This window comes from Schistocerca piceifrons, chromosome 1 (genome assembly GCF_021461385.2).
Source record: "Schistocerca piceifrons isolate TAMUIC-IGC-003096 chromosome 1, iqSchPice1.1, whole genome shotgun sequence".
Lineage (NCBI taxonomy): Eukaryota > Metazoa > Arthropoda > Insecta > Orthoptera > Acrididae > Schistocerca > Schistocerca piceifrons.
Genome location: NC_060138.1, coordinates 44,007,915 through 44,020,209, shown reverse-complemented (window position 1 = coordinate 44,020,209; position 12,295 = coordinate 44,007,915). Strand labels below are relative to the sequence as shown.

The 12,295-nt window shown below is 41.5% G+C and overlaps 1 protein-coding gene across 1 annotated transcript in view; it reads right to left on the bottom strand.

The window, feature by feature from the left end:
* LOC124797781 (anaphase-promoting complex subunit 1) overlaps positions 1–12,295 on the bottom strand; it is a 349,586-nt gene that overhangs the window by 228,361 nt on the left and 108,930 nt on the right. Inside the window, exons 10-11 of the mRNA XM_047260813.1 lie at positions 3,735–3,921; positions 3,495–3,643 (exon numbers count right to left, since the gene is read on the bottom strand). Of these exons, the coding sequence (XP_047116769.1) occupies positions 3,495–3,643; positions 3,735–3,921 (336 nt within the window). The remainder of the gene's footprint in view (positions 1–3,494; positions 3,644–3,734; positions 3,922–12,295) is intronic.

The following is a 12,295-nucleotide window of genomic DNA, read 5'->3' as shown; positions in this document are numbered from 1 at the left end:
ACCAATAAGCTGGAGGAAGTTTGCCGTGGTGACACCCAGTGACAGAGGGACGTAGACTTTGCAAAGACAAAAGGTGAAGCTAGGAAGGATAATGTGGAATGCAACAGCTTGGAGCAGAGTGTTCAGCGAGATTGTCTGGCTGTGAACATCATCTCGCATGAGCAGCATGACTCCCCCATTAGATAGAATGCCATCCTTGGGGAGAAGGTCAAAATCGACTGGAAGGAAATGCAAGAGGTCAAAGCGGTGGCGAGGACACAGTTTTGTTTCTTGGACGCAGGAAACAAGAGGACGCTGCCAATCCAAGAGCAGCCGTAATTCCCCCTGGTTGGATCTAATGGTGTGAACATTCCATTGCAGGAAAGACATGACTGGAAAAGAGAAGGAAGGATCAAAGAAGGGTTGTCATATCGGTGGCAACCAAGTGCCAGCCTTCGAAGGCTCACTGCTACAGTGTGCAGAGACCAGAGGATCCTGTTCATGAGATCTACAAAGGCATCGGTATTCTCTCTGGGTTGGTCTGCAGATTCCAGGACAGAAAACCAGTAAGAAATCCAGCACCGGCGAAATGGAGGTAGGTCAGGAGAGGGTATCATGCAGCGACACTGTTGAAGAAGATCTCCGAGTCGGGGAAGGAGAACACTATATTTGTTTGATTTCTTAGAGTCTTTGTGGCTGGCAGATGAAGACTCAGATGTTTGTTGGCTGAAGGGATGTAAGAAGTCTTCACGGGAGTCTTTCTTTTGTCCTATCCAACCTGTCAGTTATGAAGCAGGTGATTTCGCCACAGGGGGCATGATTTCTTGGCTTGTTGCACAGCTGGAGAGGGGGATGCTACTGTGATACTAGGGGATTTTACAACTGTAGTGCTGACTTTAAGGTCACAAGTCTGCATGGTCGTGTCCTTCATAGAGCAAGGTACTATTTCCTTCATCCAAATCTCCCGGATGGCCCACTCATCGAGGTGCATGGCACATTCTTGGGAGGAGGCTGGACATGGGAGTCTGGTTACAACATTGACAGTGGTAGCAATGCATCACATTTGGAATGTACAGTCCAACCATGATGACTTCATAGCCTATTCTGACCCTCGATGGAAGCACTACTCCATCAAATGTGAGAAGAGGAGTATATGTAGGCAGTAAGGTTGCATTAATCTTTCTCATTACCCAATGGACTGCAGTGATGCCCTTGTCAGAAAGGTAAGTTTGGGTTTATCTCTCTGTCACACCATCGAGCAGTCGAGCGTGAATAACACCATGCAAAGAATTCAGCGTTTGATGGGCCTCAACATGAACAGGATAGCTGTGGAGGAGCGAAGCTGCAAACAGTTGTTGGGCTTGAAAATTAGAACTGGTCCCCAAAAGCAAAGTTCCATTAAGTAAGCGAGAGCAGGATTTTATAGGACTTGCAAATGCATCAGCATCTTTCTGAATAATAAACAGATAAATGGCATCAAAGAGCTGATCTTCTATTAGTGTGTGGTACCATGAGGAACTGAGGTGCAGCTTAGAGATCCTTTGAATCTTTAGTCTCATTCCGTTTAAGTTTATATATATAGACTGACACGGTGATTGGCTCATCCCAAGAAAATCTCCCACGATTGCCAGTATCTCTGATGGCACGCACCTTCCAACTGGGGTCCCCCCTCGGAGGGGAGCTAACCTGCCTTAGGTGATTGTTCACACCTCAGGTCACACCTTCTGAACCCCTGACAGAGGAACCAATTGGCAATTTGGGAAGGTAACAGCTCAGGCAATCAACCCTCCCTGTCTCTGTCCTGTACCATGGGGTACATGTGAACCCTACCTGTCACCCGGTGCTGGGAATTTATGTGTTACCCAGTCGCCTGTTACATATCAAAAACTGGGGCCGACCTTCAGGAGCACACAGAGAGAATGAAGAAATACAAAAACCTGAAATGCTGAAACAGAGGAAGGGGAGATGGAAGAAAGAAAGAAAAAACAGATGGTGTTTGTTCTGATGTCAGGCTGTTAAAACCTCAGAACACATTCCAAAAAATGTCTCAGACATGTTATCCAAGGAAGGGGAAAAAAATAGCAGAAGGATAGATATGCAGCACAGAAAGGGAAGAGGTGCTGCAGAGGCTGGGGCCCTGTAGTAGCCAAGCATGAATTCACCAAGGCGTGGCAAGACCCCTGGGGGGATTTTTGAGAAAAGACCATAGAGGTAGAGTTTATAGGCAGTGACGCAGGTAAGCTGGTGAAAACCTTCAGGAGAATAGTTAGTGCAATTCTAGAGCATGGTAATGGAGCCTTTGTCTGCAAATAGAATGACTAGATACTGAGTGGGATGAAGGATATGAACAGCTGGTCATTTCATAGGTGTGCAGTTGAGGTCACTGTGATGGGATTTGGGGAGGCAAGGTGAAATCAGATTATCTGGAGGTGACTTGAGGGGAATAGGCAACATATGGCTGGAGAGAAACTGCATCTGTTTGAAAGAAGGTTACGTGTGTGTTTTCAGGTGGTTGTGGTCAGTAGGGATGAAAGGGACTACGAAACATACATGAGTGGATTAAAAAAAGAGATCACCTTTTGCCATCATCTGACAAAACTAACAAAAATTGCAAGTCCTTTACATGCCTTCTAAACATTGGAACTTTCTTCCTTTGTCTTAATAAGAATACTGATACTGGAAAAGAAATAATGCAATTCATTACATATGTGTGACATTACTTTCACACTTATTAAAACTTTCTCAAGAGATTATATTCACACACTCTTGCTAGCAGGGTACATGGTGTTCAGTGAAGTTTTTGGATCCGATAGACATATTCCGCGTAGTATCCAGTGACAAAAAAAAAAATAGTTAACTCATACTGAGTTACTATTGTATTATATTGCAATGAAGACTATTAAAAATTGTGATAAATAATACAGATCACTGTTTCTCCTTCACCTACCAATGTCAGATTTTGCAAACGACAGTTAACTGTGGACTGGCCAACATCGTAAGGTGCTGCATGTGACACAGCTATTCTTGTACTCTACAACATTTAAGTTGGGCAACAGTCTCCTTGGGTTCATTTGTGGTTAGTCCTTCAGCTCCTGTATATTGGAAACCACCTTAGGTGTAACAAATACTGGCCTCTACACAGAAGTCTTAGTTCACAATTTGTAAAGGAAAAAAGCAGTGATTGTTCACACCTCAGGTCACACCTTCTGAACTCCTGACAGAGGAACCAATTGGCAATTTGGGAAGGTAACAGCTCAGGCAATCAACCCTCCCTGTCTCTGTCCTGTACCATGGGGTACATGTGAACCCTACCTGTCACCCGGTGCTGGGAATTTATGTGTTACCCAGTCGCCTGTTACATATCAAAAACTGGGGCCGACCTTCAGGAGCACACAGAGAGAATGTTCAACTGTTAAAAGGATTATTGAACACACCTTTATTCTGAAAACGTTAAAGTATTTCATTTTATTTAGACTCAGAAACATTGTACATGGTACACAAGACACAAATCTTACCTCGGAAAAGGACTTAAGTGTGAAGACAAATAAGATGATGTGGTTAATGCCGATGGAATTCCTCCAATATGTACTTTGGCAACCATGTTCAAACCAGTATACAGCACAACACCACCTGACAAATCTATTGTTGCTATCATGTTTATCTTCTGCAGAAATAGCAAGAGGGAAAAATAAATGTTTTTAAAATATAAACTTATATTTCTTAAATCACATTCATTATCACACACAGACACTTACCGGAAGAGGGGCAGCATCTTTAGCTTGAATCGCACAAGCAACCCCAAAGATGAGCTGCTGTTCATGGGTCAATTCAAGACGCATGCACATCAGATGCTTTCGAGCTGGTAGCATGTAACATAAATACATCTGCCCAACCATATCCGTCACAAGAAATGCGTGTGATGCAGCACACGCTATTCCTTCCCTATAATACATACATTTTATGCCTCAGGTTATATGAACTACCTGTTCAACATGTTGCTATGCAATACATGAAACTTAAGTATCAAATATATCCTAAATTTAATTAACAGGCATTGATCTGGTAAAATTCCACAAAAACAAAAGGAAAAGAAAAAAAATTAGGATGAAAATTTAATTGTGATGAGGGACTGGAATTCAGTAGCAGAAAAAGGAAGAGAAGGAAAATAGTTGGGATAATATTGACTGGAGGAAAGGAATGAAAGAGGCAGGTGCCTGGTAGAATTTTGCACACAGCATAATTTAGTCATCACTAACATTTGGTTTCAGAATCATGAAAGAAAGCTGTATATGCGGATGAGACTTGGATACTCCTGATTGATTATATAATGGTATGACAGATTTTTCCAGGGGCAGATGTGGACTCTGACCACAATTCATTGGTTATAAACTGTAGATTAAAAATGAAGACATTGCAAAAAGTTAGGACATTAAGGGGATGGGGACCAGGAAAAGTTGAAACAACCAGAGATTGTGGAGAGTTTCAGAGGGAACACTGGGCAACAACTGACAAGAACAGATGAGAGGGATACAGTGGAAGACAAATATGTAGCTTTGGGAGATGAAATAGTGAAGGGGGGGAGAGGAGCAAATAGGTAAAAACAAGGCCTCTAGTAGAAATCCTCGGATATCACAGGAGATACTGAATTCATTTTATGAAAGGAGAAAACATAGAAATCCATCAAATAAAGCAGGTGAAAGGGAATACTAATGTATAGAAAGTAAGACTGACAGAAGAGCAAAATGGCTACGCAGGAATGGCTAGAAGACAAATGATACGATTTAGAAGCATATATCACATAGGGAAACATATGTACCACCTACAGGAAAATTAAAGAGGCCTCTGGAGAAAAGAAAAGCTGCTGTACGAATATCAACAGCTCAGATGGAAAACCAACAAGAACAAAAGATGGAAAAGGTGGAAGAAGTCAGTGTGTCTATACAAGGGAGATGAATTTGAAGGCAATACTACAGGATGGGAAAAGTTAGTAAATGAGAGAGTGTTGGGAGATAACAATAGGTCGCAAAAATACCTACACCGAAACAAAGCCCTGAAGTACACCAAAATTTCCTCAGAATTCTTGAGACCCTTTGGAAAAACAGCCATGACAAAACTATTCTATCTGGTTTGTAAGATATATGAGACAGGTGAAATATCCACAGACTCCAAGAAGAATGTAATAACTCCAATACCAAAGACAGCACGTGCTGACACGAAAGAATATTACCAAACTACTAGTTAAATGTTGCAGTTGCAAAATACTAACACGAATTCATAACATAAGAATGGAAAAACTGGTAGAGGCTGACCTCAAGGTAGATCAATTCAGATTTCTGAGAAACGTACGAACACGTGAGGCAATACTGACCATATGACTTCTCTGAGAAGATAGGTTAAAGAAAGGCAAAGCTATGTATATAGCATATGTAGACTTGGAGAAGGCTTACAATGTGTCACATCGTCACTGCACAAAAAAGCATTTTTGTTTCGAAATATCTGATTCCGTTAAAAGGAAAAATGGGAAGAGTATATTTCAAAACAACAATTTTGGGAATGGTTTCATATCTCAGTCACTTTTATATGACATCTAAGTTAACTGTTATTAAATAAGGAAGAAATTATCTACACACACACACACACACACACACACACACTTAAAGAGTAATGTTGTTAATGTCATGAAAAACAGCATGTGAATTCATAATGCTGCCAACAGACCATATAAGCCATGAATGAAACCCATTTCAAGTTACATAGCCCAAAAGTGTGTCTCTTCACAACTACAGACTGAAACTGGTCAATGTGACTTATTCAGGTCTCTCTTGGTACATATCATTGGATTACATTCAAGATGAACATTTCTTTTTTCCTTGTTCACAATATCTCAAGATGAATCTTTCTTTTTTCCTTGTCTACAATATCTATTATTCTTTTACAAATGAGCACATGACGATCATTTTCAACAATGCATATCACCATAGGGTGTTGACAAAAAGAAAGACACATTCCTATGGTCAAATAATAGAATAAATCTTCTTTCATTCATTAGTGTTACCAAAGCCATCCAATGTCTCTGGCATATTACTGCACCCTCTTTGTTGAAACTTCACTGGTTAAACAATTTTCCATCCTAACCTCCTTTCACGCCCTGCTACTGATGTTCAGGCTCCTGTACACAATCAACTGAACTTATTTATCAAATTTGCTATTTTCTATCCATGGGTTTGTCAAACATGCCTGTAAATGAACAGGTACAATTTGCTGTTTAACATCACTTTTGAAGTAGATGCTGTTGGTGTCATTAAGTATTTTGACACATGTGGGAATGGAATTTTCTTGCACTGAGTTCAACACTGCATATTAAGAAGAAAAAGAAAACAAGACACTGGTGTAGGGAATTGTTGAAACTGAAAGAGAAATATACTTATGAAACTCTGCTAAAGGAAATATTGCACTCAGAGCCTGATCATTACATCATAGCCCAGTCAACGAAGAGCAAAAAAATCAAACGGGGGGGAAAAGTCACGTAATCACGAATTCATGTACAGAGGCAGGCAGGAGTGTCATGAACACCATACAAAAAATCCCCACTGGTGGAGTGCAAGTGTGGAGTTGGGTAGGGGAGGGGGAGCATTAAAGATCACATTTTTACATTTTTCTTGAATAATTAAAAAACTGCAGCTATTAGTGACAATGTTTCACAGTACAAAATAAAACTAGATTAAATTTCCCACAAAATTCATTTTTTTGCCAAAAGTAATAGTTTCTATATTGCAGGGGATGGAGAAATGGTAAATTATTAAGCATAGTGACTTACTCATATAAAATTAATGCTTGTTGTTAAATGGAGCGTGTTAAGAATAAGTACTAAATGTGTGTACCATGTTAAAGCGCAGAAGGGATTGTTGTTGTTGTTGTTGTTGTTGTGGTCTTCAGTCCTGAGACTGGTTTGATGCAGCTCTGCATGCTGATCTATCCTGTGCAAGCTTCTTCATGCTTAGTGTATTCATCTCTTGGTCTCCCTCTACGATTTTTACCCTCCACACTGCCCTCCAATACTAAATTGGTGATCCCTTGATGCCTCAGGACAAGTCCTACCAACCGGTCCCTTCTTCTAGTCAAGTTGCGCCACAAACTCCTCTTCTCCCCAATCCTATTCAATACCTCCTCATTAGTTACGTGATCCACCCACCTAATCTTCAACATCCTTCTGTAACACCACATTTCGAAAGTTTCTATTCTCTTCTTGTCCAAACTATTTATTGTCCATGTTTCACTTCCATACATGGCTACACTCCATACAAATACTTTCAAAAACGATTTCCTGACACTTAAATCTATACTCGATGTTAACAAATTTCTCTTCTTCAGAAATGCTTTCCTTGCCATTGCCAGTCTACATTTTATATCCTCTCTACTTCGACCATCATCAGTTATTTTGCTCCCCAAATAGCAAAACTCCTTTACTACTTCAAGTGTCTCATTTTGTAATCTAATTCCCTCAGCATCACCCGACTTAATTCGACTACATTCCATTATCCTCGTTTTGCTTTTGTTGATGTTCATTTTAAATCCTCCTTTCAAGACACTGTCCATTCCGTTCAACTGCTCTCCAAGTCCTTTGCTGTCTCTGACAGAATTACAATGTCATCGGCGAACCTCAAAGTTTTTATTTCTTCTCCCTGGATTTTAATACCTACTCCAAATTTTTCTTTTGTTTCCTTTACTGCTTGCTCAATATACAGATTGAATAACATCGGGGAGAGGCTACACCCCTGTCTCACTCCCTTCCCAACCACTGCTTCCCTTTCATGCCCCTCGACTGTTATAACTGCTATCTGGTTTCTGTATTATTAATGGGATTATTAATGGGTAATTTTTTCTGAGGGTGTAACAGCGTGGAGGGGTTGGAGGAGGGTAAAAGCATGAAGGAAAGTAGGTAAGTAGCCAGATTATGGTGATGCACTTCCCTTCTTCATAGGTCTGCAAACTGAAGAGCAAGCAGGAGCAAGTGTGTGTGTGTGTGTGTGTGTGTGTGTGTGTGTGTGTGTGTGTGACTTCACAAGCGCTCAACGGTGAGCTGATCAGCATCCTGACACATTTTACAAGGAACGAATGTGGATAAAATCACTAAAATTGTTGCACACAGTGAGGAAGAAATCTACAAAATGATGCTCCTACACTCACTCTAACATCAATCACATTTGCTCATACAATCACTCATCTCACACACCTTAAGGCAATGGAGAAAGGGTAAAAGATGCTGTATGAGTGATTAAAACACAAGTAAAATGACAGAAGAGCTAAAATAACAGCACAGGCAAATGTGACCAGCTGGCCACTTACAAAAAACATGGGTGAGCCATTCACACTGGCAACACATTAGGACCATCTCTCTAAATCTTGGAAAAAATGTTGGACAATTCAGGAAACTTTAAAACTCTAATCACATTCATTGTCACTTAAAACAGAGGTTAAGTCCATCAGCAAATCTGGTGCTGCCCTCTGGTCTGACAATAAAACACTATCTAACAAAATGTGATGCACAGTGATCTCTATGCCACAAGCACCATGCATTGGAGGATCCTCCCACCAGTGCAAGAAGCCATATGTAATAGGGTTGTGACCTATATGAAGACGAGTAAGGAGGACACTGTCCTGTCAATATGGGTGGAAAGAGATACATCATTGCCCTGTTGTGGGCTTTACTAGATGGAGTTTATTGTCTGTCACTTCTAACAACTCATCCTCCCATCCATGTAAAACTCTGTATCTCACCAGCGAGGCAATAGCATGCACAGCGATGGTACACCGCACCAACTAAGGATTGCGACACACCCTCTTGGCTTCTACATCTGCCCATTCATTCTCAGCAATACCCACATGACATTGCACCAAGCAGAAAGACACCTCCACCAGCGAAGCAATAGCATGCACAGCGATGGTACACCGCACCAACTAAGGATAGCGACACACCCTCTTGGCTTCTACATCTGCCCATTCATTCTCAGCAATACCCACATGACATTGCACCAAGCAGAAAGACACCTCCACCAGCGAGGCAATAGCATGCCACAGCGATGGTACACCGCACCAACTAAGGATCGCGACACACCCTCTTGGCTTCTACATCTGCCCATTCATTCTCAGCAATACCCACATGACATTGCACCAAGCAGAAAGACACCTCCTCCTCCGGCAATTGTAGTTGAAAGAGAGCATCCTGGACATTCTGGACTACTTTATCTGCTGGGTAGAAACATTGTAGAGCATGAAAGACACCCAGAGAATTGAAGCTCACAAGGAATTTAGGACACGAATCACGTCTCATCTGCTCCAGTGCCCCCAAGGCGGCATATAATTTCGGGAGGTTCTTAACTTAGGATCTAGAAGTTTCCGCCAACAGAGTCCCATTACACAATCGCCTGACTAATTTTAAAAAGCCACCCTGTTGGATATAAAGGCAAAACCTTCTCAAAATACTCTCTTCCCACTCGACTATTAAAAATGCATTCTTGCCAGCAACAATTACTCTAAATGGCACCACTCTCAATAATTCCTGAATAGAGAAGAGTGGCTACATGAGCCCTCTTACTTCACTGCGTGTTGGCACCTACCAGAAAAACCAAACTTTCTGCTGGGAGGAGGAAGAGTAAATTTTGAAGGATCCATCTTGATCCAACGAGCAGCTAGGGAAATTAAAGTCCATCAGAAGAGAACCCCACGTGCACAGGTAAGCCTTATAAAACTAAGGTGCGGCAGGTTCCCCAGAGGTTGCACGCCAATTACTGTTTCACTTCAGCCACACACCTCATCAGAGTGCAGTGCACCTTGAGACTGCGGGTTTTTTATAGAGGTTTTCACCATCCTCATGATCTGGTCAGTCAAGCCAAAATTCCCACTCCATGTGACTGTGACACACGCCCCAGTCTATCTACTCCACTATGTCACAAAAAATACAGGGTGTTTCAGAAAATTATACCAACCCTCTGCAGTGCACCTTATGAATCACTGGTGACAGAACACAAACATGGTCATGGGATGTTTATTTTCCACAAACTGCATTAACACTGCATGGAATACAGATATGAGTTCCTAATAATAATAATACAAGAAACACAATTGGGGAGAATCTATGAGGGTTGGAACTTAAATAGTGGCAACTATTTATTCACAACTGATACAAAAGATTACATGTTTGCACCTGTTACTGTCCTTCACAGTAGTCACCAGCATTGTGTACAAACCGTTGCCAGTGACATGGAAGGCATAGTATATCGTTAGCAGAGCCTATTCTGTTGATGGTGCGAATGGAGCAGTTATGGTGATTCTCGTGTACAACTGTGACAGTGTTATCCTAACGCATTACGTACCTCCACAGCAGGCCGTCAATACACAGTATTACTGTTCGTTTTTGGAGCATCACCTGTGACCAGCTTTGCAAAAGAAGTGGCGGCACTTTCTGCGCAACCCACCCGTCATTTTGCACGACAATGTGCTGATGCATATAGCGCAAGGTGTGGCTGCTCTGTTCAGTCGATGGGACAGGGAAGTACTGTACCATCCACCATACTCCCCGTACTTAAGTCCTTGTGACTCTGATCTGATTCTGAAGATGAAGGAACCACTTCGCGGCATTAGCTTCACACCTCTTCCAGAGATTCGACAGGCAATAGACCACTCTTTCACACCACCAACAGAACAGGCTCTGCTAACAATATAATACGTCATCCACATCGCTGGCAACAGGTTCTACACAATGCTGGTGACTACTTTGAAGGACAGTAACAGGAGCAAACATGTAACTCTTTTGTATCAGTTGTGAATAAATAGTTGCCACTATTTAAGTTCCAACCCTCTTACATAAATCTCTGCACACAGTTCTAAACTGCTCGAAGAGAAATAAATTCAGGAGCTGTAACACTCTTCTGGGATGGGCAGCTCCCCCAACAAGAGCATTGCTCACTTTTCATTTTGCAGGCAGAAATATACCTCCCCAGAATTTCCCATCCAGTTCTCTTATGTGAGTAGACAAAGTAACTCTACTGAGCTCATGTTTATATAGTGGAGTCATCAGGTGAGTATTTCTTTGCAATTGTTAAGTGAGCTACTACGTAAAAAGAGTTCAAAAGCTCGAGCTGTCAACCGTCGACCACAGTGAAGTGTAACATGCAGTTAGTATGTATTCAACAATGTCTATTTCAATTTCTCTGGCTGGAATACTTTTCGTAGCGTGAGGAGTATCAAATGCATCATCCAAGCCTTGGCTCTCCCAACACCTGAAGAGGCTCAGAGGCTTAAATTGTCTCCCTCTGCAACAGAAGTAGGTCACCTAGGTGTTATAATTTCAGATATTTAAACATAAGTCAAGCAATGCATTACAGCAGTTTACTGTTCTAGTCTTGAGCACGATCAGTCCCATTCCAGCAAACATATTCATACCTACCTTGGAAGGTATAATGTGGCTGTTCTGTAAGTAGCTCTACTCAGTGCAGCCAATTCTAGAAGTCTAGCAATACCCAAATGGAAGGAATCTATGCATCTACTACTAACACAGTGAATGGTGTGAGAAGTGCAGTAGCTTTCTGGTCATTCATCAATTCACCACCAAATAACTACAACACAATCACATGGCTTTACGAGACACTGTCAATGATAGACAACAGCAAGATGCTACATTTACCAATCCCATTCCTTTCCCCCTAATGCTACAAAGAACGCTGACAACATCACACTTACAAATCATTTTCCTCTCTAGCATTATAGAACAATGTTCAGACATTTATTTAAATTCTGTCTATATGCATTAGTATTATTAGTAAAAACAAGCAATTGAAAATCCTGGATGGAATAATGACAATATTATGAAAAGTTCAGATTGCTACTTACCCTATAGGAGAGATGTTGAGTCGCAGAAATGCACAACAAAAAAATTGCTAAACAAGTAAGCGTTTGGCCAAGAGGCCTCCTTTTGATTTAGACAACATGCATACATACACACACACACACACACACACACACACACACACACACACACACACACGTTCACACAAACGCAACTCATGCAAACATGACCACTGTCACTTTCTGGCCTCAGCAGAGAGTGACAGTGGCTGTGTGTGTGTGTGTGTGTGTGTGTGTGTGTGTGTGTGTGTGTGTGTGTGTGTGTTGCCTAAATCAGAAGACTGCCTTTGGCTGAAAACTTACTTGTTTTGGAGTCTTTTTTTGTGCCTGTCTGTGACTCAAGGTCTCCGCTATATGGTAAGTTGCAACTATCCTTTCCAAAACATTGTCAGTATTATTATTAGCTCGTATC